The 22,554-nt window shown below is 43.6% G+C and overlaps 1 protein-coding gene and 1 long non-coding RNA gene across 2 annotated transcripts in view; both read right to left on the bottom strand.

Moving 5' to 3' along the window:
* Positions 1 to 5,936: 5,936 nt before the first annotated feature.
* LOC119026278 lies at positions 5,937 to 12,357 on the bottom strand. Its single transcript, XR_005077095.1, has 3 exons — positions 12,281 to 12,357; positions 9,351 to 9,444; positions 5,937 to 6,082 (listed from the first exon to the last, which is right to left on the bottom strand). It is a non-coding gene; the product is annotated as an uncharacterized LOC119026278 (long non-coding RNA).
* Positions 12,358 to 14,148: 1,791 nt separating this feature from the next.
* Positions 14,149 to 22,554, bottom strand: part of arhgap20 (Rho GTPase activating protein 20) — a 35,530-nt gene continuing 27,124 nt past the window's right edge. Inside the window, exons 14-15 of the mRNA XM_037110523.1 lie at positions 18,984 to 19,098; positions 14,149 to 18,017 (exon numbers count right to left, since the gene is read on the bottom strand). Coding sequence (XP_036966418.1) covers positions 16,342 to 18,017; positions 18,984 to 19,098 — 1,791 coding nt within the window. The 3' untranslated portion in view covers positions 14,149 to 16,341. The remainder of the gene's footprint in view (positions 18,018 to 18,983; positions 19,099 to 22,554) is intronic.

The following is a 22,554-nucleotide window of genomic DNA, read 5'->3' as shown; positions in this document are numbered from 1 at the left end:
GAGATCAAAACGAGTGAACACGAGGAAATGAAAATTGAATCTGCCGACTCCTTCATCGTGGTTATGTTCTAAAGCGGAAAACAGTCATGAAGATTTTAGCTGTCTTTTCAACCTCTGCGTGTCTCCAACTTATTTATCAATTAAACCCAACTGAAATATTTAAATTGACAATAGCTACGGGAAAAGGACAAAATGATGACTGTGCTGGTCATCGGTCTAATTGGCCTCAGCTGCATGGTTCCTCAGATGCAGTGGAAACAGTTCCTAAGCCACTCTCTGTTTCTGGTTTTGTCCCTGTGGTTCCACTGTTGCTGAAGCTTCTCAATTGAACGTGGCTGTTTGACTCTGCTGAATAATTTGTAAAAGCTCCTACTTTAATCTTTACCATAAATCAGAGATTGAAATCATTTTCAACACTGTGTCTCTGAAAGCAATATGTACAGTCAGATATGACCCAGTGTGATTGGGCTGGACAAGCTGGACCTGGCCTATAAACCTGTGTGAACTCACACACACGCACACACACACACACACACACACACACACACACACACACACACACACATGGAGGGATAAGCAGGCTGATAATCACAATTTCATCCCAGCAAATAGGCTGGTGAATGACAGCTGGTCTCCCCCGACAACCCCTGGGCTGTAAGCCAATAGAAAATCAGAAAGTGGGTCAGCATGCTAGATTATACTCCCATCAGTGATGGAAACATGGCTGAATTTTAGTTTTCCTCTCTTATTGTTCAGTTAGTCAGATATGAAGTGAACTGAGGCCAAAGCCTCTTAAGGCCACTTACAATGATTATATTAATCAGATTTGAGGGTATTTGTAAATCAAATCCCTCTGAAGGATTAATTGAGCCGATGAAAATTAGAAATTGCACTGTGATAGCAGCTGGAGATGTCATCTGATAACGTGGTAGCCATTGTTCAGATACAATCTATGTATTAATGGGTCAAAATTGTGATTAGTCACTTAACACTGATGCCGACTCAGTCTCCCAATAAACCGATTTATTTATTCTCTATTTGTTAAAACCAAAACAAAATTCCTCAGATTCTCTATTTTTCATTTTCTTGCATTTCCGTTGTTTACACGAAGTTTTGCTCTGTCTGTGGGCCTAAATGTATTCATCGGTTTCAGCTCTTGAATATAATACTAAGAGTAAAACAATTATGTGTCCAAGTTTTATTACAACTTTCTTTTAGTAGAAATGTATTTTGTAGAATGCACACTTTTACTGGATGGTTTACATGATTATATACATATGTGTTGTTGTCTCTATGTGAGGGTAAAGAGGGAACTAACAAAGAAACACAGTTTGAGCCATTAGTGACATTACATTTGTTGTCTTGGTTTTCTTTTTCGAATGATCATTGAAGTCGAGGATGAGAGTTAGAATAAGAGCCTCGATGCTAATCCAGCTTTAAGGCTGCTCCTGGCTGATGTGGGGTCACAGGAAAAGGAAAAAGTCAAAACTGAATTCAGGCTGGCAAAGCAATGTTACATCAGAGACTGTTGTGCCCACAGAGACTCGTCTCCATCGCAACTTTACACAGACCTGTCTCCACTACAGAGCGCAGGACGACAGCCAGATGAGGAGAGGTGGACTCTGTGTTTATAATATTGATGTTTGGTACTCACACACAGTCAAAGCTGATGGACAGTGTTTCCCCGACATCAAACTTTTGAAGTGTTTATGTTTATTTCTATGTATATTAATAGCTGTATATATGTTCTGTAATTTGTGTAGCATGAAGGAGTCAACTTTGTGTTGTGTAATGACAAATAAATTACCTTGTTTCTTGTCCCCTGTCGTGTGCCCTGGATACTGTTTCTCTCTGGCTACACTGACCTGGAACCTTTTTTTGTGATGGCTACACCTGCAGCCTACATATGGAGTGTGCGTCACAGGCAAGACAAGATGGTGAGCTTTTGTTTTAGGGATCCTGTCTCCAGTGCTTGGACACAGCACCCACTGAGTTTGCGTAGTATGGGTGAGTTAACATCTACAGGCCACAGTAAGCTAAATAAAGCTTCTAAACAACCAGCCACTGCTACTTAATTAAATGCTGGCGAAGTTATCACAACCCCAAAGTGAAAGTCAGCGAGAGTCATTTCCAGTTTACAGGTTTAATTTACCAAAATACTGACACTTTCTGATGCATTTTTGGATAATTCAGCACACCCTGCACAAACAACAGAAATAGAAAGCTCATCTATTTTTACACTTTGCACACTGCTCTCACAGCTGGCTCATTGATTGCAGTGGAACAGTAGTGTTGCACCAGCCAATGGACTTGTTGTGTAGCAACGAGGTTGTTGAAAGGTCACCAGTCTGAGGTCACATGCTGCCAACCATTATTTCATGTGTTGCTGGTAAATTACAGAAACTGCTTTGTGTATGAAACCCTATAGATGATGGTGACAGTTCTCTTTTAGCCTTTTGTTGCAGTCAAACCAAACTGACTAGTTATGTAACCATGATGTCATCTACAGTGTTGACTATAACGGCGAGCTGGGGAACCCTAAATCCTCAGTTGGGGTTGTGGGTGGCTGTGCTTTCTTCTTCATTAACGAAAATAATGTTCTACTGAATTGGAGCCAGACAGTGTGTTACGTCAGTAATTACATAACAAATGGCTTTTGTAGTGTATCAAACGGCCCCTTTAGGCCATGGCAGCATGCGATTGCCCTGTTAATAAAATCCTGGAAGACGAACATGGTAACAATGAAAAGCGCACGAGAAATCTGACTCACCTTCCTGAGTGTGACTCCAAAGGGAGGAGAGAGGTTGAGAGTAAAGCAAAGTTCATGAGGGTTACTTTCACATGCTGGAAGACAGAGAGTGAACATAAGGGTGAGGAGGTTGGATTAAAAATGGGAGAAAATATGGAGGGGAGAGAGGGATTTGGCTTCTAAATCCCAAAATGGGTCACTTGTAAAATGGAAAGAACAACAAAGTCGGATAAAGTCTAATCATCAGGATGATACAGCTCAGTATTCAATTTCTTGGTTCTGATTTTTCTATTAAATAAACAACTATTCTGTATATTTTTCTTCAGTCTATTTTTAAATCTGAAAAAAGGAATACATATTTAGTTTAGGTTTAGGAACAATGACTTTCGTAAATGTTAGGTTTAGGGAAAAGATCATACTATTGTAAATAACTTTGTTCAGTCATGTCTCATATTTAAGGTTATTCACAAACGCTAACTTACTTAAGTCACACAAACCTTACCCTCACACACAGGACATGAACCTCCCCCTCTACTGCGGTAGGGTACCAGACTAGCGGGGACACTGGGGTGACTACAGACTAGAGTTAGGGCCACTGACCAGGCTGTGGTGGGAACAGGCTGAAGCAGAGAAAGAGGAGAGACTGTGATTGTGTGACTGTGACTGAGCCACCATTTTCTAAATACAGACATATGGATTACTGTGCCGTTGAGCTCTGCTGAGACCAACATTTAATCCATCCATCATTTTTTGGCACAGTTAAGTCACATCCCCCAGGTCCTCCTGGGGAATCCCAAGATGTTCCCAGGCCACATGAGATGCACAGTACTATCCCTCCAACCTATTCTCAGTCCGCCCTGCGGTCTCTTCCCAGCTGGATTTGCCCAGAATACCTTCAGAAGGACAAATCCAGGAGGCGTCCTTATCAGATCGTTGCACCATTTCATGCACAATCTCATTCTGTGTTCATTACCCCCCATTCTAATACTCAAGTATCTGTACAAAGGCCCTGTTCGTCAAGAGATGTAGACCTTTTCCTTGTTCCTTCCCTGTGTTGGATCCCTTGAAAGCCAAAAGTGAGTCACTTCTTGGATAGCAGTGCAAAATGAGCTGTTATATTTTGGCCATATCAAACGTTTTGAAACTGTAAAGAGGCCTGAGTGTAGTAAACAGAGAGGCTTATGTAAGAGGGTCGGAGGTCGTGAGTATAATGGCCACCCATGACCAGGTAATAGGAAAAAAAACACACGCTCCTCTGAAGTCCCAGCCATGGTTTCAACTATACCTCACATGCACGCCAAGATATTCCTCGGAGGTCACGCTGCTGAATCTCATCCCTCGCACTCACACAAACATGTTTTTATAGTCAAAAGAGAATGTCGTCCATTCATCTATCTATCTCTACTGAGCTTCAACTCTTGGATCGTGGCCTTTATCTTAATCAGCTGCAGAGACAGGCTTTTGAAACATGCTTATACAAGAGTCAAGTCATTCCTAATGTTCCCTCTATGAAAAGTACATTATATGATGACAGTTACATGATATTTGAGTCAAACGCTGCTTGCTGTCAACTTTCTCTCTCTGTCAATCATATGACATCATGTGTTTTGTGGTTTCACTGTAAAAAAGGGTGTCATAGGGGTCAGAGTGCATTATGTAATGTATGTGCATGCGTGTGTGTGTGTGCATGCGTGTGTGTGTGTGTGTGTGTGTGTGTGTGTGTGTGTGTGTGTGTGCAGGAACACATCAAAAGGTGCAGTTGCTAATAGGGGGTAATAAGTGAGACGGATGGTTTTTGTGGTGTAAATTACACGCTGACTGAACAGGGCAGTGACTCTCCCTGTTGCTTTTGTAATGTTGAAAAATGAGTTACATCAGGCATTATGACCGACCTGACCGGCAGCTCGGTATCTGCTCCGGACAGAAAAATGTGCCTGGAGCAGTCCTGTAAAATCTAAATTCTTGGTAACGTTAGCAGATGTTGCTCAGGCAAATACACAAACACACACACACACACACACACACACACACACACACACACACACACACATATGCCTGCACACCATAAGAACAGAGCACTCTATTGATGGTAAAATGTTGAAGCAACTGTGTTGAAGAAAATGTACTCTGCTGTCTGTTGCATGCTGACCAAAATGGCCACGGGATCAAAACATGGCCGACGCATGCACTGGTCTATAAATAGGAACAAAGGAGAGCACTTTATTCAACAAAGTGCATCCTAAATTTACTTCTCTACTGAGCCACACATGAAAACTCCTGGCTGGTGAGGCAAAGAAATCAATGCTGAGGGAAGGGGCTGTAGAGATCAGGCTGCAGGACACTCCCACACTCCCCTCGCTCAGCCATCATAATCCCGATGAGAAAAGCTCCGAGCTGAGGTGAGGGCTCAGCCAAACAAATGCAGTTTTACCTTCTCAGAGGAGCCGTTTGTGAGATATGGCCAGAATTTTAGTTTAAAAACATTTTAAAGAATGAAGTTAGCCCCAGCTAGCCCCAGCCCGTCATGTCTCCTAATACCACTTTGTACCTGTTGAGGTGACTGCTGATAGCCCCCGTAGTTTCACCTGGGAGATGCATGTTAGTAACAGTCGCTTTGTGTATTTATTTAATTCAAGAGAAGCTTTATCACCTCATTAACTCATCATACATCATGCAGTACAACTCGCCAGCACATTGTTAGTTTGTCTTTCAACAATCACCTCAGGTTTGATCGAGGTAAATCCTCAATTCACAGAGTAAGATGTGAAAATTTTGCAGCTCTACATTTTGCCCTTACCCTCCTGCACACCTCTCCCTTAACTGCCTGCTATCTTTTCATCCCTGGAGTCAAAGTCCAGACCAGAGCTGCTGTAAATCACCTCTGTATCATATTTCCTGTCTTCAAATTGACCTCCATGAGTCTCAAGGCCTCGACATCTGTATGTGGGCATTTCTTAAAACACAGCTTTTTGTATGCATTTTTCTGTACACCCTCAAAAAAAGTGAAAAACATTTTGTCTGTGTATCTTTGTGTATGTAAAACAGAGCGTTTCAGCTTCTCCATAAACGTAAGGAAATATGTGTCAAATAACTCGTAAATCAGTAATTTAGCGATTACTGTTACTGACCACTAATGTTTAAACAGCAAAAGGAAAAATATCCACTCTGCATGCTCAGCATGTTCTTCTCTGGGTTTTTGCTGTGTCGGCGATGAAGACTTTATTGACACCTATTGGCTTAGCATGCCTGTTTCAGCGTTTGTAATCATATTGGAGCAGATCACAGCTGACATCGGGCAGGCTGCGGAGGGCATCCTGGACAAGTCGCCATCAGCTGCAAATGAATGACAAGTTTACTGAAGATGCATGTCTTTAGAATGTGGGAGAGGTTGGAGTACCTGGAGACGCAGATGTAGGGAGAACATGCAAACACCGCACAGACAGGCCCTGCCAGGGCTCTAGCCCAGGATCTTCTTGCTGTGAAGCAGTAGAGCTAATCATGACACCAGTACACTGCCTGCTATTAAAAATCATAACATGAAATCATCAGTAGTGTTGAGATAGGATAGCCAGAGTAACGCAAGAGACAAGACAAGGCAAGAGGCATGTCGGTAATGTCCAGTTGTGCCTGTTTACAAAAACTGAAAATGGCATTAAGCCATATTATCACATCATGTTTCTATTGTTTATATGCCACTGTTGACATTTCATCACAAAGTCTTCCACTTGGTGGATTGAAATGTATATAAAAGTATGGAATGACATTCACAGTTTAGTTTCTCCTGACTTCCCCCAATTTCCTGCCATCAAACTACAGAATCATATGCTCTGCATCTTTACAATGATCAAGATCTCTGAATAAAGGGATTTCCCAAGGAATATTCTGGGGTTCCCCTGGTAGAGTGGGGAAAAAGGGATCTTCAAAGCATTTTGGCATTTATTCTAAGGGAACATGGATGAGAGCATCGGTGGTGATGACAAAGAGGTAGATGAAAGTTTGGCCTAATCCGTTTCTTTTAATGCCAGCAAAGGTCAGAGTCATGTGTCCTCCCACCCACCTTCACCGCTACGCACATGAAAGGAACGTGAGCACAAAAGCATCCACAGCAGCATGTGGAAAAACAGCTGGGAAGCCGTCCGGAGGTTTCCCCATGCAAGAGATAGGAGACTGAAGTGTGAATGTGTGTGTGTGTGTGTGTGTGTCTGTATGCGCGTGTCTACATTGTGAGCTTGTGAATATAAAGGTTTGTTTAAGGCAGAGAGCTACTTATTGTGTGTTTGGTTTCTGTGGCTGAGAAAGGGATGTGTGATAATGTGGCTGTACAGAGAAGACGGAGAATAATTGTTCAAAAGCGAGCTGTAGGCAGGAATCCAATAGAGACTCAGGCCTTTGTAGATGAGAGGAAAAGTCCATCTAATGTTGGGACGCTTTTATCCGACGTGGCTCACAGCAGTGGGGGCGTGTGCCGTAAGAGCAAGCCAGGCCAGCTCTGAGGGGAGCGAGTGCCAAACTTTGATGAGGGCTGTTTCATGGGTTGTAGAAATGGGATTTTTTTAATTTGACACAGTGGACCCCACTAGCTATCGGCAACAGAGCAATACGCAGAAATGGAGGACATTAAAAGAGCTGCAGCTACTCCAAAAAGTGTGCAGTATTTGCTCAGCCACTATTTTGGAGGGTTTTCGCTGGTTCTCGTATTTGAACGTGCATTAATTGCCTGTTGCCTCCTGTTTTACTGAGTCAGTCTTGAAGTGGCTGTAGATTAGTTCGAGCAGAGCAGTGAAGTCATGCAAGCTGTCAGCTACTCTGCATCAGCTTGCTTTGACAATGACCAGTCACATTCAAAATAAGTCACCAAGCGAGGGCGAGCACTAAAATCCCATTTCCATATGAGACCCTCAGCACCACACAGCTGTGATTGTGTGTCATTTGCGATAATTAAATGTTTTTTGTGAATGCAGTGTATCTTACACATTGCTGTGTATTTAATGGAAGGACAGCCCAGTATTGTATTTAATCTTGTATATATCTGGTCAGGAAAGAGCGGTCAACAAAGGTTTTCTATTCTGCAGCGAGAACTGGAGGTATTTTAAAAGTACGTTAGCTAACATTCTAGCCAACTAGCTAACTCCTGTAGTGTTATCCCAGCCTATGTGAGACAGCTGCCAAGAGATAGACCATTGTTCAAGAGACAACTTTTCAATAAGACATCAAGACATTTTCCCAGCCATGTTTGTGGCAACAGTAGCAGGAAATTATCTTTTCAGGACCCTGACCGGATGGCTCTTTGTGTCAAAAACCTAGTCAGACCATATACACAGTGTTGTCACAACATAAATCTTAAAACTGAACATAAAGAAACAGAATGTTGTGACACAAAGACGTTAAGGTGTTAACGTATCTGCTGTTTGCAGAAATGTACATTGCCAACATTTATTCTGGCAATTGAGTTCAGAGGAAACATGCAGTCCACACGCATAAAGTACGTGCAGACCTACATGAAGAAATACAATGCATACATAGACACAACCATGCACAGAAAGACACATTTTCATGTTCACAATAGTACAGAAAACATGACCTCAAAGCACACGTATGCTATAGGTATGCACACACACACACATACACACACTGTCTTCATTGTCTCTCTTACAGGTGTCTTTGTCCCTCTGCATACCCTAACTTCAGTTGACTCCATCGTCCCACATAAGTCTTCTCTTCAGTTATGTAACTGAACTCTGTCGGAGGTCTTAAATTCTTCTGTGCTGCGCCTACAATGTGCGGTATTTAGATGTAAAAATGTCAAACAGAAAACTGACATGTTTTTTCTTCAAATGGTTCTGTGCAGTACCTCCACTCCTCAGACTCCTCCAGAGTCCCATAAACCACCACACAATCATATTTTGTGGGTCCCAGCCTGGACCAAAACAATGCTTTAATACACTGGGTTCTTTTACAGCAGCCACTTCCATCATGTGGGATAGGACTGTAAAATATGATGCAAGTTGGCACAGAGATATTTCTCTGTCAGTGCCATTATTCTGCGATATTTTATGCATGGAAACTTAATCAACATCAGATGCAGGTTCCTGTGAGGCTTAAAGGGGGAATTTACTTTTTGCCTGATTTTCATTGCAGCGTAATTGTTTCACCAAAGCTGCGGAATGTGTGTCAGAAAAAACAATATGTGGGAATATCACCAGGGCTGCTGTGAAGGGAGTAACATGCTTTTCAGAGTGGGTCAACAGTATCGCGTAGGGAGGAAAACACGACTAATTGCTGTTTTGACTGAAATTCACAAGCGGGGTAGATCATATCAGCCGTGACCTCATTGCACAGAGAGCTACGAGCTGGCAGAGGAATCTGGCTGAGTGGCCAAGCGGCCCTAAAACTCCCTTAAAATCCTTCTGAAAAACAAAAGCTAATGTAAATGTTGCCAAGAGGGCAGCTGAGGTTCTGAGAGTGTGAACTGCACCTGTAAAACCAGCAACAAGCCTTCAGACAGAAGAGACTCACATGAAAACACACATAAGAAAGAAATGCTGCAGCACAAACCTATGTTGTAGAGGTTGAAGGCAGATCCTAAATGTTTGAAGCTTACCTCTCAGTGGAGGATGGCAGCTGAAGTCAGGTTAGTCTCTCCATCCGTCCTTTGATGCTCACAGAAACAAACCCAGGACTTCATGGCTTAAAGGCTGCGGTGGTTACAAAGGAATGTGAAGGTGACCCAGATTCACAATGCAAGTACTCTGTAGAAAGTTCTTAAATCACTCCTGCAGTGTAATTAGCTTATCTCTCTGTCTATATATCATTGTTTCCCAAAGCCATTCCCATTCCCACTCATTTTTCTCAGTAGTCAAGGGCTGACAGTTTTATACTCAGAACAGGATTTGGGTGTAGAACTAGAAAAGAGCACAAAGAAGTGGCTGCTCCAGATGCAGCTGGTGGAGGTGCATTGCGGATCAGGTACAGGGTTCAGCTGGTGACCTACTCTGCGATCTCAGCAGCACATAATAGGAGACATGGGAATGTTGGTATCTCCCAGTTTATCGAAAGCACATGGTATCCAGTTGTCTTTGGTTTTCGGATACCCTCGGTGGGAATTGAACCCCTCACCCTGGCGCGATTTGCTTTCTGCTGGACCGGCACAGGATGGGAACCAGAGTAGAAACCAGGCGGATGCAGCTGCACGTAAACCCACAGCTGCTGCAGATGCACAGTGTCTCTGTGGATCAGTGTGAAGTTTGATTATTTGGGAGGTGATTGACTGCTCACACGTGCCCCAACACAGGATCCGTGCAGACCTGGTTGATATAAAAGTCCTCACATATGATTTTGTTTTATTCCAGACATACTTTTATGTTTAATGTCTCTTTATCGTTTAGTCATAAATGATATATTAAACTTTTTGTTTTACTACATGACCACTGTGCTTGTTTTAAGTTTGACTGTTTTGGGTTTGACAAATCAAGTTGGTAAATGAGAACTCACAGTGTGTTATAGTGCTGTAATATTTATTGAATCTTGGCTTGCACCATTACTAAAGAGTAGCATTGTTCTAAGTGTGTAAAAGGCCAAGAAGAAAAAGAAAACTTTGTTTAGTGATGATATTTACTGCATATGTGTACAATAATAACCTACAGTATATCTCTGGATATTGGTGGACATGGACCAGCACTGCTACAAGACATGTATGTGTAAAGTCTGTCTGCTGAGAATTTTCTTCTTAGAATATGAAATATATTACAACAACACCTTTGCTGATTTGGCTGTGTTTCCACCTGCTAAACAGAGCCCCAGCTCTGAGGTTTAGGCCTAAAATGATTATATACTCTGCACATCCTGAACCCATCCATAGAGAACATATAACCAAGAGAGCACCAGACTCTTACAATTGATCCTGACATATCGACAAGAGTTTCCTGCAGACCCGTACAGCAGGTACTGTAAACCGCCAGCCAGGTATGTTGAGCTATAAATACCAGCGAAGAAGCCAGTTCCCCTCCCTGCTTACATCATCTTCCAGGTCCCAGGGGACACGGAGAGAGTCGACTCTACCTTAATTGACTGTCTGCAGACAATGTCTCAGAAGACATCTTGACAACTCTGGTACGGTTTGTTCCCGTCAAAGTGTTCCCCTTGAACGACGCAGCAATCCTGTGTAACAGCTGGTTGTTAACGTTTCAAGTCTAGCATTAGATCTGAGGCCCATACATCATGAAAATGTCTTCGTGGTTTGTTTCAGATGGTGTTCCTATAGGTGGAGAGGATGCCCTCAGACTGTGAACTCCATCACCCTGAGGTGTTCAGAGTTCAGAGCAGCAGACTTTTGGGTGTTAAACTTGCGAGGATCCCCGTACTCCCTCCACTTGATGAGCGGTTATTGTCATGGGCCAGAACATCAGTACGGTCCTTGAAACTTCGCTCTAGCCTAAATTGTGCATCGACAATGTGTGGGTTACACCTGAAGGATTCTTACTCCCTAGTTATACAGGAAAATAATCATCACATATACTAAGATCATGAAGTGAAAAAAAAACAGCTCTGCCGTTCATCACATCATTTTTGCCAGTCAGACTGAAAAGACTGCCTGCATGGTCGACATGGTGTTTAAGGTGTGTACCAGTACTTCCTCACCCTCTGTGGATTTTTATACATTTGGAAATCTGCATGTAAAGTGGTGTAAGTACATTTTTGTATGCATGGTTCATACATTTGGCCCCGGGTCCTGCGGGCAAGCTGAAACTACTTTTTTCTAAGAATTCTAGAACTACCATCACCATGATATGTACTCAAGCTAAAAGTTAAAAGCAGGTCACAAAGCAGGTTTCAGAGCAGTTAGGGCAAAGGTTACCTGTGCTACACTTCGGGTACATGGTTGTATGAAGATGATAGTGACAGATGAACAGAAAGTTTATCACACATCATTCCTTCCCTACCAAAAAAAAAAAAAAAAAAAAGAACTCTTTTTATGTGTCTGTTCATTTTGAGGATTCATAACTCATACAATTAAATGACAACATCACCAACATTAACACTTGTGAACACTGTGCTGGGTGCAACAAGTATTATTGAGCTATATAAATAGAAAATCACCTACGACCTGTACACAGTGTGTAGACAATACAGACTCTACAGCAGCTACAGCCCACAAGCACACACATTAAAGTCAAAGGAGAACCTGCACAGTTTCTGCATATCAGGGAGTGCAGGACACACACATTGTTGGTGTCCTCTCTGCCTGTTCCACATTCATCACTGGGTTTGTTACACTCAACAGCCCGAGTGTCACACTTGTGCACTGCAAAGCTTCACAGTCTGCCCAAGGCTGCTTCTCTTTTCCTCATGTTCAATACACAATACATCCAGTCCAGTGTTGATTAAAACCAGCCATGTGACAAATATTGTCATTTTTTCATGAACAACATTTTAACAGCAAAACCAATGAAGATGGAGATTTACAGGTAGATTTATCTGCTCTGATTTGCTACCTCACTCTCTCCTCTGTGAAATATTATTTGCATCACTTACAGGTCCATGTAACTCAAGGGAGACAGGAGGAGTTGAGGTGTCTAGGAGCAGACATACTGTTGTGAGAGGCAGACCCCTCACCAATTATTTAAACATCTCTTTAAAACACATGAGAAATGTTCAATTGTCAGCTGTCTCCCTGCTCAGCAATCAGCTTCACTGCCTTCACCTGCCCACCTGTGATTCCTGCCTCTCCCTGGACACCGAGTGAGATCACTCCGCTTCGGCTCCCAGCTAACGATGTGCCTGTAGATGTTTTAACACACACATACACACTCAAGCACACACACAAATTCTCATTACGCAACAAATTTGTGTTTGGTTTACATCATCTAAACTGCTGAGCTGCCTTCGTGAGCAACATCAGGCCAGTGGAGCCACAGCAGTAAACAATATGTACATCTTAATGTCCCGAGCTGGTGGAAAATACCAGGAGAATAAGATACGCTGGTGTACAAATCTGCAGGCTTTTGATGAGTCCCTCTATATTTCTGCTGGTTTTGACATCCCAGAATGTGGTTTTGAAATAAACGAGTGGACCCTGACCGCTGATGTTCTGTTTCTTGTTGTGCTGTGTGCTACCGGCTCTCAGGAAAGCCTATAAATTAAAGGTTAGAGAAACAATCGTGAAGCCACAGTTGATTCCTGTGTTAGTAAATTTTCGCTCTGAAAGTTTCCTTGCAGTAAATATGCATATCAGGTTAGCACTCATAACTCAAGGAGCCTAAACAAACCTGTCTGGGAGGCTGCAGACTGCAGTCAGAGGGGAACCACACAGAATCCCTCCATAAATTGAATCACAAACCTCAACGAAATTATGTAATCCTCTTAACTTATCCTGCCGCACCAACCGATGATGATTGAACAAAACATGCACAAGAACCTACAAAGAATCTTATTTGAAATTCAAGTACGTGCCTAACAAGGCTGAAATCACAGAAAATCAGTGCATAAAATTGTTTTCTTCAAACGTTAAAGCAGCTATAATTGATATTTTTTTTAACAGGGGTCATTTCAAGGGATGAACCTACAGAGATTTTCACTGATTCAGGAAATCCCCTTTGATTTACAGTGAGAAAGATCATCAGCGAGATGTCCGGTTTGCAGATTCACTCATTTCAGCTTCCAGTGGACACGGCAAGACCGGGACAGAACGTGACCACAGAGAAGGTCAGTGTGATGACAGTAAATACAGTACTGCAGTGGTTTTCTGGCCAGGTTTAGCTCCTGGCATCGTATGGCTGAGTCAGGGGCTACCTGCAGCTAACGATACATTTGGCAGCAGTTAGCGCTTAATTTAGCAACAAAGCTACCTGTATCTGTCAACCAGGAAACTCCATGAATCATCTTGATACTGTGATTGGCCTCTGTCATCATACAGACTCCGAGTTCTAACCTTCCCTGACCTATAGTTTTTGTCATCATATGGGTTTAAAAGAAAATGTTACTCCTGTTTTATTCTGTTATTCTATATATGGGATAAATTGTAGGGGAACGTTTTTCATCAGTTGGCCGATGTTTCCACCTATGCGTAATTTCTGCTACTAGAGATCTTCTAAATGAAACAACAGGAAAGTTGTTTTCTGAGTGTTGAGTGGACAACCAGCTAGTGATGGGTGCCTTTGCTAGCTAAATACGACTTATGTAGGGTAAGAGAATCTGGCTGCTTTAAGCCACTTCTTACATATTATATCTGTAAGTGACTATTTATTTTACGAAGTTTAGAACACATTCTTTCATGGTGTTTTATGGCAGGTTACCGTTGACAAAATGAGCCTGAACATTACTCCCAAGTCTTACCCTGTGACCCTGCAGAAATATTTCCTTCACTCTTCAAGTATCAACACAAAGGAACCAAGTCAGTGAAGTAGTTTCACAAGAGCAACATTTATTAAAATCAATGATACCTTGTTCTCGTGAGCATTGGACATCAGATGTACACAATATACAAATGGTGCGTTTCGTAGCAAATATACTTTCTATAGAGACAACAGCAGCAGAATTGGCATGTACAAAAATACACATTTGATTTTCTCACACAACACAACATACCAAAAATAACAAGGTAATAGATTTATATATAATTATATATTTCTGTATCATAAATATGCAGAACTATACACGTTGGACAATTCACTGTAATGAAGATAACAATTTCAATATCATTAATACAGGGTAAAGTACTTTTCGAGACCATTTGTTCATAATGGCAACACTCAACATGACCTTATTCCAGTGGAAAAGCTATGTTAAGTTCATAATAACACTGTGTTAATACTCATACAAGGTACAAGCTTAAGTTCATGTCAATTTTTAAACAAAGGGTTTAAAAAAAAATGAAATAGAGTTTGAACCCTGCTACATCTATTTTGATCATGAGAACTGATCTTACGTTGTGCTAAGAATATATTATCTACGTTTTATCTTTCATAGCAGTGAATGAACACTGAGATAAGGTCAGTTATTAAGTGTCACCAAAGAAATCAGCACTGCAATGGCCACAGCACTGGAACAAAGAAATCCTGTTTTTATAGATAACGCATACAACAGTTGCAGACGAACACGTACACAGACTCAAACACAGACACACACAGACACACACAGACACACACAGACACACACACACACACACACACACACACACACACACACACTCAACAGGTAATTTGTGAGACTGAATGTTTTTTTCGGTGACAGAGTATTGATGGGTTATAAAAGCAAGAATACACGAGATTTCTCCCTAAATGGCACAAGTTCTCTCACATTCCTGCTCAGGACATGCTGTCAGTGATCACATCATATTCAGCAACAATCTGACTTTCTTTCACACACACACACACACACACACACACACACACACACACACACACACACACACACACACACACACACACACATATACTCAACCGTTATTCCTTCTTACTCCCCCTCCTGTCCCCTCCCTCTCAGGTCACAGCGATATAAACCAGAGCTTCAGAGGACAACACTGTGTGCTGTGTGTCTGGAAACTCGGCTCATATGAATAAATACCGGTCCTATTCTATGGTTCAGACAGACAGACAGACGCTTCACCCTCTGGGGAAGAATGTTTCACTATACAGATGCACTTGGTCATAAAAGGTACAAACACCATTACAATAAGACGTCTAAGATGTTTTCATAATGAATAAGTATGTACAGTGGGGGCACATGCCCTAAAACTCTCCTCCTCTGGCACACAGGTGGTGTTGTAGATACAACTAGAAGCATGTTCATAGTATTTGCAAGAAGACAGCAGCATCAGGACCATACTGTTGTCATTACTGCACCAGGGAGCAGCATTAAGGTTTGTTGTGTCTGAAGTATCAATTTTTATACAGATTTTGTTGCATTTTTTGCTGTTAAAAACAGACCGTAGCCTGAATTTCTCATTGGTCTGTATGGAATTTGCGTTGATAAAAACGTAATTTGATTTTCTGAGTTTCCAGAAAATGAGCAAAGACCTCTTTGTCCTTTCTTTTTCATTTCTGAGGAACTCCTCTTCCTTCATTTTTTCTTAAGAGCTGAAAAAAAGCATCGACACATTCCAAAGGCAAAACAAGGAAACACTGCCGGAGAAAAATATTTTTCAGAGGAACCAGATTTTGGCACAAGAGCTGTGACGCTGACCTCCTTTGACAACACCTTCAACGCTTTCTTATGGATCCAGATGTCCCGTTAAACTCCATCTTCTCTGTACTGAATCCATGTAATGTGGCATCCACACTGAATACTTTTTAAAGTAACTTTAATGTCGAATAAATGAAAGCTCTTTTAAACTTAACTGTAAAATATTGTGATGTGTAATCAACTACTTCACTACACGGAGGTTTGAAGCGTATCTGTACCTTACAAAATCGTACACCATGGATGTACCGTTACAGTAACACCTATCTGGACTGGACTCATTATACTGCTGCCAGAAGGAAAAAGAAGGTATGTGGAGGAATATTATCACATCAACAATGAAAACAGTTGACACAAATGAACACGTCAGATAAGAAGCAGTCTCTCTCACACACAGTCTGTCTGTACAAAGTTATTCACACGTACGACTCTTCTGCAAAGAACAGCTGGTCGAACTCGTCCACCCGTGGGTCACTGCAGCGCCTGCTCTGCCACTCCCTCTTCCCCTGCACAATAGCCAGCGCCACCTCCTGACTCCTCCTCAGGCAGGCGTCTGCATCCTCCTGACCCTGGGAGGAAAAGTAGTCCCTTACAGTCTGGGTGGCGGAGGGAGACAGGCAGAAGCGCGGCTCGGAGTGGTTGGGCTCTACCTCTGACACTCTCAGCCCGCCATCTTGGGGCTGGGCTCTTGAAGTGCGGGGTCTGTCCAGGGTGACGTTGGAGGCGGGGTTTGCACTGACCTTGGCAGGATCAGATGCTCGCCGTGGAAGGGTGAGGGTCTTCGTCCCTTTCGGTGCCTCCATGGCTGGAGTGAGGGAGTGGGACTTCTGCCTCTGGAGGACCAGAGTGGTGGCGCTCTGTCCGTAGAAAACACCCTGTGGGGGCTGCATGCAGTCATTTCTAGCCAGCCTCTGTGTGACCTCATTTCCTGTGTGTGGTTTGGGGTTGTTAGGGGGTTTGTAGGTGCAGACCTGGTCGTGGAGCTGCCTCAGCTCTCTGACCGTCAGAGGTTTCTCTGTCCCCCTGTAGAAAGGAGAGCGGCTGCGCTGCAGCTGCAGCAGAGCCTGCTGGTAGGACGGAGGGCTGCTGGATCTCCGCTGGCAGGTTTGATTCGATGCAACAGCCTCCTGGGCACCGCTGGAGTGGCCGTTACTGGTTGTGTGGGTCTTCCCATTTACCACAGGCAAGTCCTCCTCTGTGTGTCCATTATCAGGCTGCCTCAGCGACAGCCGGCGCTCCCTCTTGAGCCATGTGTTAGGGTGGAGGCCATGAGGGTGGGAGGGGGTTTGGCTGCTCCGAGGGGGCTGTGTGGGCTGTGGCCAATGAGGCGGAGCTTCCCTCTGAGGTGGGGAGCCTCTGGGTGACAGCTGGGGCCGACCAGGAGAGACGGGGGAGAGAGGGGCCGGCTCAGCCACCGGAATCACCCCATTGGTGGTGTAGTCAGTCGAGTACTGTGAGAAGGCGGAGTCTAAAGAGCTGAGGGAGGAGCCTGTGGGTGAGGTTGCCGGTGACGACAGACTGGAGAAGCTGGCATCCAGTCGCAACGGAGGCGGAGGGGCGTGCTTCGTCTTCCTCCGCCCGCCATTCTGGACTTTGGCTCCGCCCTTCTCACATCCGTCCTCTTCCTCCTCCTTCAGCTGCAGCCCGCTCAGCCGCTGCTCCAGAAACACCTCGTCCTCCTCGCCCTCCATCGCAGCATCATAGCTTGCCTTTCGCACTGGCAGGCAGTGGTTATCAACGTGCGCAGTAACTGTGCCTGATGGCGTTGTGATTGCCAAGGCGGGCTCTGAACTCCTCCTCAGCCTCCTGGGACCCTGTGATTGGCCGTTGGCCTGGCGGGTGCGGTTCTGTCTAACTGCAGGACTGAACCTCCTGGGTCTGGCCAGCGGGGGGAGTTGCAGCAGGAGGTCGGTCTCAGGGTCGGGATCAGGGTCGCAATCACTGAGCGTGATGACAGAGTCGCGGCTGCGGCTGTCCGGCTTGTCTTTGTCGCGGAGGGGCAGCTGCTCCTGGTAGGAAGACTCGGGGTCGTCGTTCAGCTCGTTCTCCAGACTATCGTAGGATGAGTCATTCATCTGGAAGGATGACACATCTAGAGGAGAAAGACGGAAAGGAAAGGAAGGGAGGGTAACAGATGAGTAAAGGAAGAGGAGATAAAGACCATTATTATGAGATTTTGACCAAATAAGCTGACAACTTTGGAATCATCAAATTAAGATCAACAGAAAAAACAATCATTCAGAAGACAAAATACACAATGCCTGTTTTACGTCACCATTACATTTCCTATGATGGTAAAGAAGTCCTCGAATTATACAGCCTCTGCACAGATCCCCTTTCATGCAGCTATCCCACAATTTGGGGTTGTTCAGCCTACCAGCTACCTAAACTAGCAATCTAGGTCGAGTCAGTGAAAATGTATTTACACAGCATTCTCACTAATAGAACTGTAACTCACATTCTGTCTCCCTCCCTCTCTCTCTCTAACAGTAACAACTTCATCCAGAGTGAGAGCAGTCTGAGGGAAACTAAAGAGTCTTGACCCCTGAAGCTAAACGGACAAAGGCACGGTTCACCGCAGGAGCCGAGGAGAACAGCGGACAAAGAGTCGTCCTGCTGCGTGCTCCTTGACCTCCGGTGGTTATTTATAGCGCCAGGAAGAGAGTCCGTGCTATTTATGAATGAGGAGATTCAGTGGTGCGTGAATCAGCACCTGTGACCCTGGCAATCACTGAAATTACCGCAGGTCGGTCTGCTGACCCCAATCAACAGGCCCGTTGAAGAGCCTAGGCCATTTAATTACACAATACACACACAGTCAGCTAGTCGGCCTCCCTTTTTAAGACGTTCTGAGGCGTGAAACTGAAAGAGCAGCAGAAGTAAAAGTAGCGATTGTTTACCCAGGCAGGCTTCGACCTTGATCGTGAGCTTCAGTAAGAACTACATCTGGTCCTCAGCGTTACATCTGTCTGTTGTACAAACCGCCGCCTCACTTCTGCTCCTCCTTTACCCCCTCCATGAAACATTTGCGAGTGATCTTAATTTCCTTGGCTCTCACCTGATCCGTGGTCGCTGCTGCTGCTCTTCTGGCTGAAGCTCCTGAACAGCGAGGTGACGTCCTCCCCCAGCACGCTGCAGCAGTTCTCTATGAGGAAGCGAACCAGCTCACACACCTGCGGGCAGAGGAGCAGCACCGGGTTAGAGCGCGAACCCTTCTCTTTCTCTGCAGCTGCCGACCATTCATTTTAACTGTTATACAGCTGGGTGGAGGTGTAATTCTGTTTACGCAGAGCTTCATTTGCTGAAGTAATTCTCAGGGAATCAGCCAAAGTTCAGCAGTAATTCACAGAGTAGTTTCCAAGTATCGGCACAACGCGTTGAGCAAACTCACAGCTTTTTCTAGCTGGCACTGGCAACACACACACACACACACACGCACGTACACACGCAGCTTCATTTTGTGGAATCATGACCCGAAAAATTGTAATGATATCAGATCAGACAGCTGTCCAAAGTTGTGTTTTTTATGTGCGTGTCCCATTAAATCACTCTGAGAAAAGTTTGTGTTCGTTTGTTTGCGCTGATGTCGACCTGCCAGCTACAGAAGTATTCGCATTCCGCACCGACCAAGAAAACATCAAACTCCCTCTCCCTGGTCCTGGATAATGTCCTGATAATAATGTATGACATCATGTATTGGATTTGATCGCCACTTGCTTAAATGCTCGTTTAATGACTAAGACAGGCAAACACAGTGTAAGAGTTTCTGACAGCAGCTTTTCTAAAAGGACAAATTTGTTTATCCTCTAAGAAAATGAATTACAAATGATTACTGTATCTGTCATCGTATTAACAGTAAACACCCAAAATCCCTGTCAACAATGCCAAAGACAGGATTTCTCAAAAGTCCTGCAATATGAATTGTTTGCTTCTTAAAGGTACAGTGTGCAGGATTTAGTGGCATCGAGCAGTGAGGTTGCGGACTGCAACCAACTGAACATCCCTCGTCTCACACTCCCCTTTGAAGTTGAAGTTATACACTGATGAAAACATAATTATGAATATTAAATTCATTTTTTTCTTCCTGAATATTAAATTCCACTGCTGCAAATCCCCCTAAACCCTACACACTTGACCTTTCAGGATCTGGCAACACAACCAGCTGAAGCTCTGAGACACGCAGACGGTGTCAGTGGTTTTTGGGAACTATCAGCCCAGTTGGAATCGGTCCTCAAACAAATCACAGTACTTGGCTGAAACCACCGCCTTTTTAAAACTAAGCAGACAAAATTGACTAAACACTTATGAAGTCCTGTGACACAAACAGTCGGTTAACGCCAGAGCCACTCAGAAACGCTGGAGTCATATCCTCCCCGGCTTGTGGAAAGTTTCCACTGAATTATGCCTGTTGTGTTTACAAATGAGTTGTCTTCCCTGCTGTTGCTCTGCCGCTGTGACACTGTGAAAAACAGAGACAAACACACTTCAGGGCCTCCCTGTTTGTTTGTTGGTTGGTTGAGCCAGATGTTCATTTGTCTGTATGGTGTCCATATGTGTTACAGGACTCAGTGTTCAGAAAGTGTCTGTCTGGCCGATCAGTACACAACCAGAATACACTGTGAAGTATCTGCTTATTATTAATATCATTATTGAATGCACTACAAGGAGCAGGTTATGAAACAGTGTCAATTTAATGCTGGTTCTGCATTTCAAATGAGATCAACAGCAAAAAGATCGGCTATGACTGTTATTCTTGATGCCCATCATATAGCCTACATGAGTCCTACATGAGTCTTATGGCCTGAGGGAAGAAGTCCCTCTGGTATGGCACTAACACAAACTTTATTCATTTCACCAGCATCATCTTTCATCCCCCGGGCTGCCAGAATCAACAGAACAAAGGAAAAAAAAGGAATGTATTTCCTCAAAACAAGAATCTGATTAGATCATGAAACATGTTTCCACTGCAAACTATTGAGTTTTGACAGAGCAGCACTTGAAACTAGACAAACAGGTCATACATGCACAAAATTACACACAGCAGAATCTTTTCCACACACACACACACACACACACACACACACACACACACACACACACACACACACACCACGTTAGCAACAACTGCATTTAGGCAAAATTAAAGGCAGGGAGTTTGAGTACAAAGCAAAGCTGTTAAAATGCTGAGTCAGCGGTCACAGAGCCATGCTGCTTTTAGCAAATCTTTCACTTTGGGCTTTTAAGCGTCCGATTCTGCGACCCTTTATTTCATCTCGAGGAGCAAATGAAAATTGTTCCCGTGATGAGTGCTGTGTTTTCAGTAGCTGCATAACTTAATAACTCCTCTGACAATCAGAGACACATAATCTCCTGCTTCTTTTACCAGAGAACAAATGCAACATTAACCTTTTTCCTTTTTATCCGCTCTGTGCACACCACCTCTCCTCAGATGCCACGTGTGCTAACGACTGCTGTGTCCGTTTTTATCAGGCTTACGGATAATTCTCCATAACCTGCCATGACATTTAAGATACACTTATGCAACAAGCTAATATGACGGTACAGATGCCTCATCCGTCTGCCATCCTCCCTCGTTGCCTCCAACTTTGCTGACAGCGCTCTGCAGGTAGATTAGCCCACAGCTGCACGCCTCGCTTCAACCTTTAAACTGCCATTAAAAACACACAGAGGCATTTCAGTGCTGTGCTTCAGGGAGGGTGAAACTGCCCAATCATCCTTAAGAGAATTAAACCTGTTTCTAATTACAGCTAATACAGCTTTACCTCTGGATACAGTTGCTATCAGTCTGCTATCAGAGCACAATGACATTCCACTGTGTCTTTGCTGAGCAACTGCACATCACTCACTGACAGTGAAAATGGCTAACAAGAAAACCAGTTAGCGTGTGTTTATCACTGGAAAACAGTGCGATCAATGGTGACAATCACCTAATCAATCCATTGTGCACCCAAATCAGTGTTTAACAGATTTAATGATTTACAGTAGAGGTCAAATGGCTGCATGCCTCAATAAGAAGCGGGCTGAATTCATTAATAGATGAAGCACAACCTGGCTACAAGCTGAAGGAATCCACTGAAGAGGGCATAGTGGACGCAAATATGTAATTACAGAGAAAAATATACTGAAATAAATAACGAAATCTCACTCTGTAGCTGCTATGCAGTATATCCCCCACTACTGCATGTGAGTTTTTGACACATTCTGAAAAAGAAGTGTTGTCAGACTATGTATAAAATCCATGACTATCAGCAAAGTCAAAGCGTACCAGTAACAGGCCTATAATAATGAGCAATCCTTACAGTTTTGTTGATGATACTGCTTTTTAAACCACTAGAGTTCTGCAAGAATGACATGGCATCACCCTGGTTCCCTCGTCAAAAGGGAAAAGCATGTTTTTTTATCAGGCTTTATCAATTATGTTCAGCAACATAATTCTCACAGATGAAGCTTAAACGCAATCAGCAGAAGTTAAAAAGCCCATGTTAGGCTTTTAAAAAACTACGTCTACTCTTCGTACGTGATACTACACACACGGATCAATGTACAAGTTTTAAAGTCAGAGGTAGAATAGTAACTGAAGTCGGCCTGTAAAGACGGACTGGTGATTA

Source organism: Acanthopagrus latus, chromosome 9, assembly GCF_904848185.1.
Source record: "Acanthopagrus latus isolate v.2019 chromosome 9, fAcaLat1.1, whole genome shotgun sequence".
Taxonomy (NCBI): domain Eukaryota; kingdom Metazoa; phylum Chordata; class Actinopteri; order Spariformes; family Sparidae; genus Acanthopagrus; species Acanthopagrus latus.
Note: the sequence above shows the minus strand (reverse complement) of the source record. Positions and strands in the feature narration are given on the sequence as shown.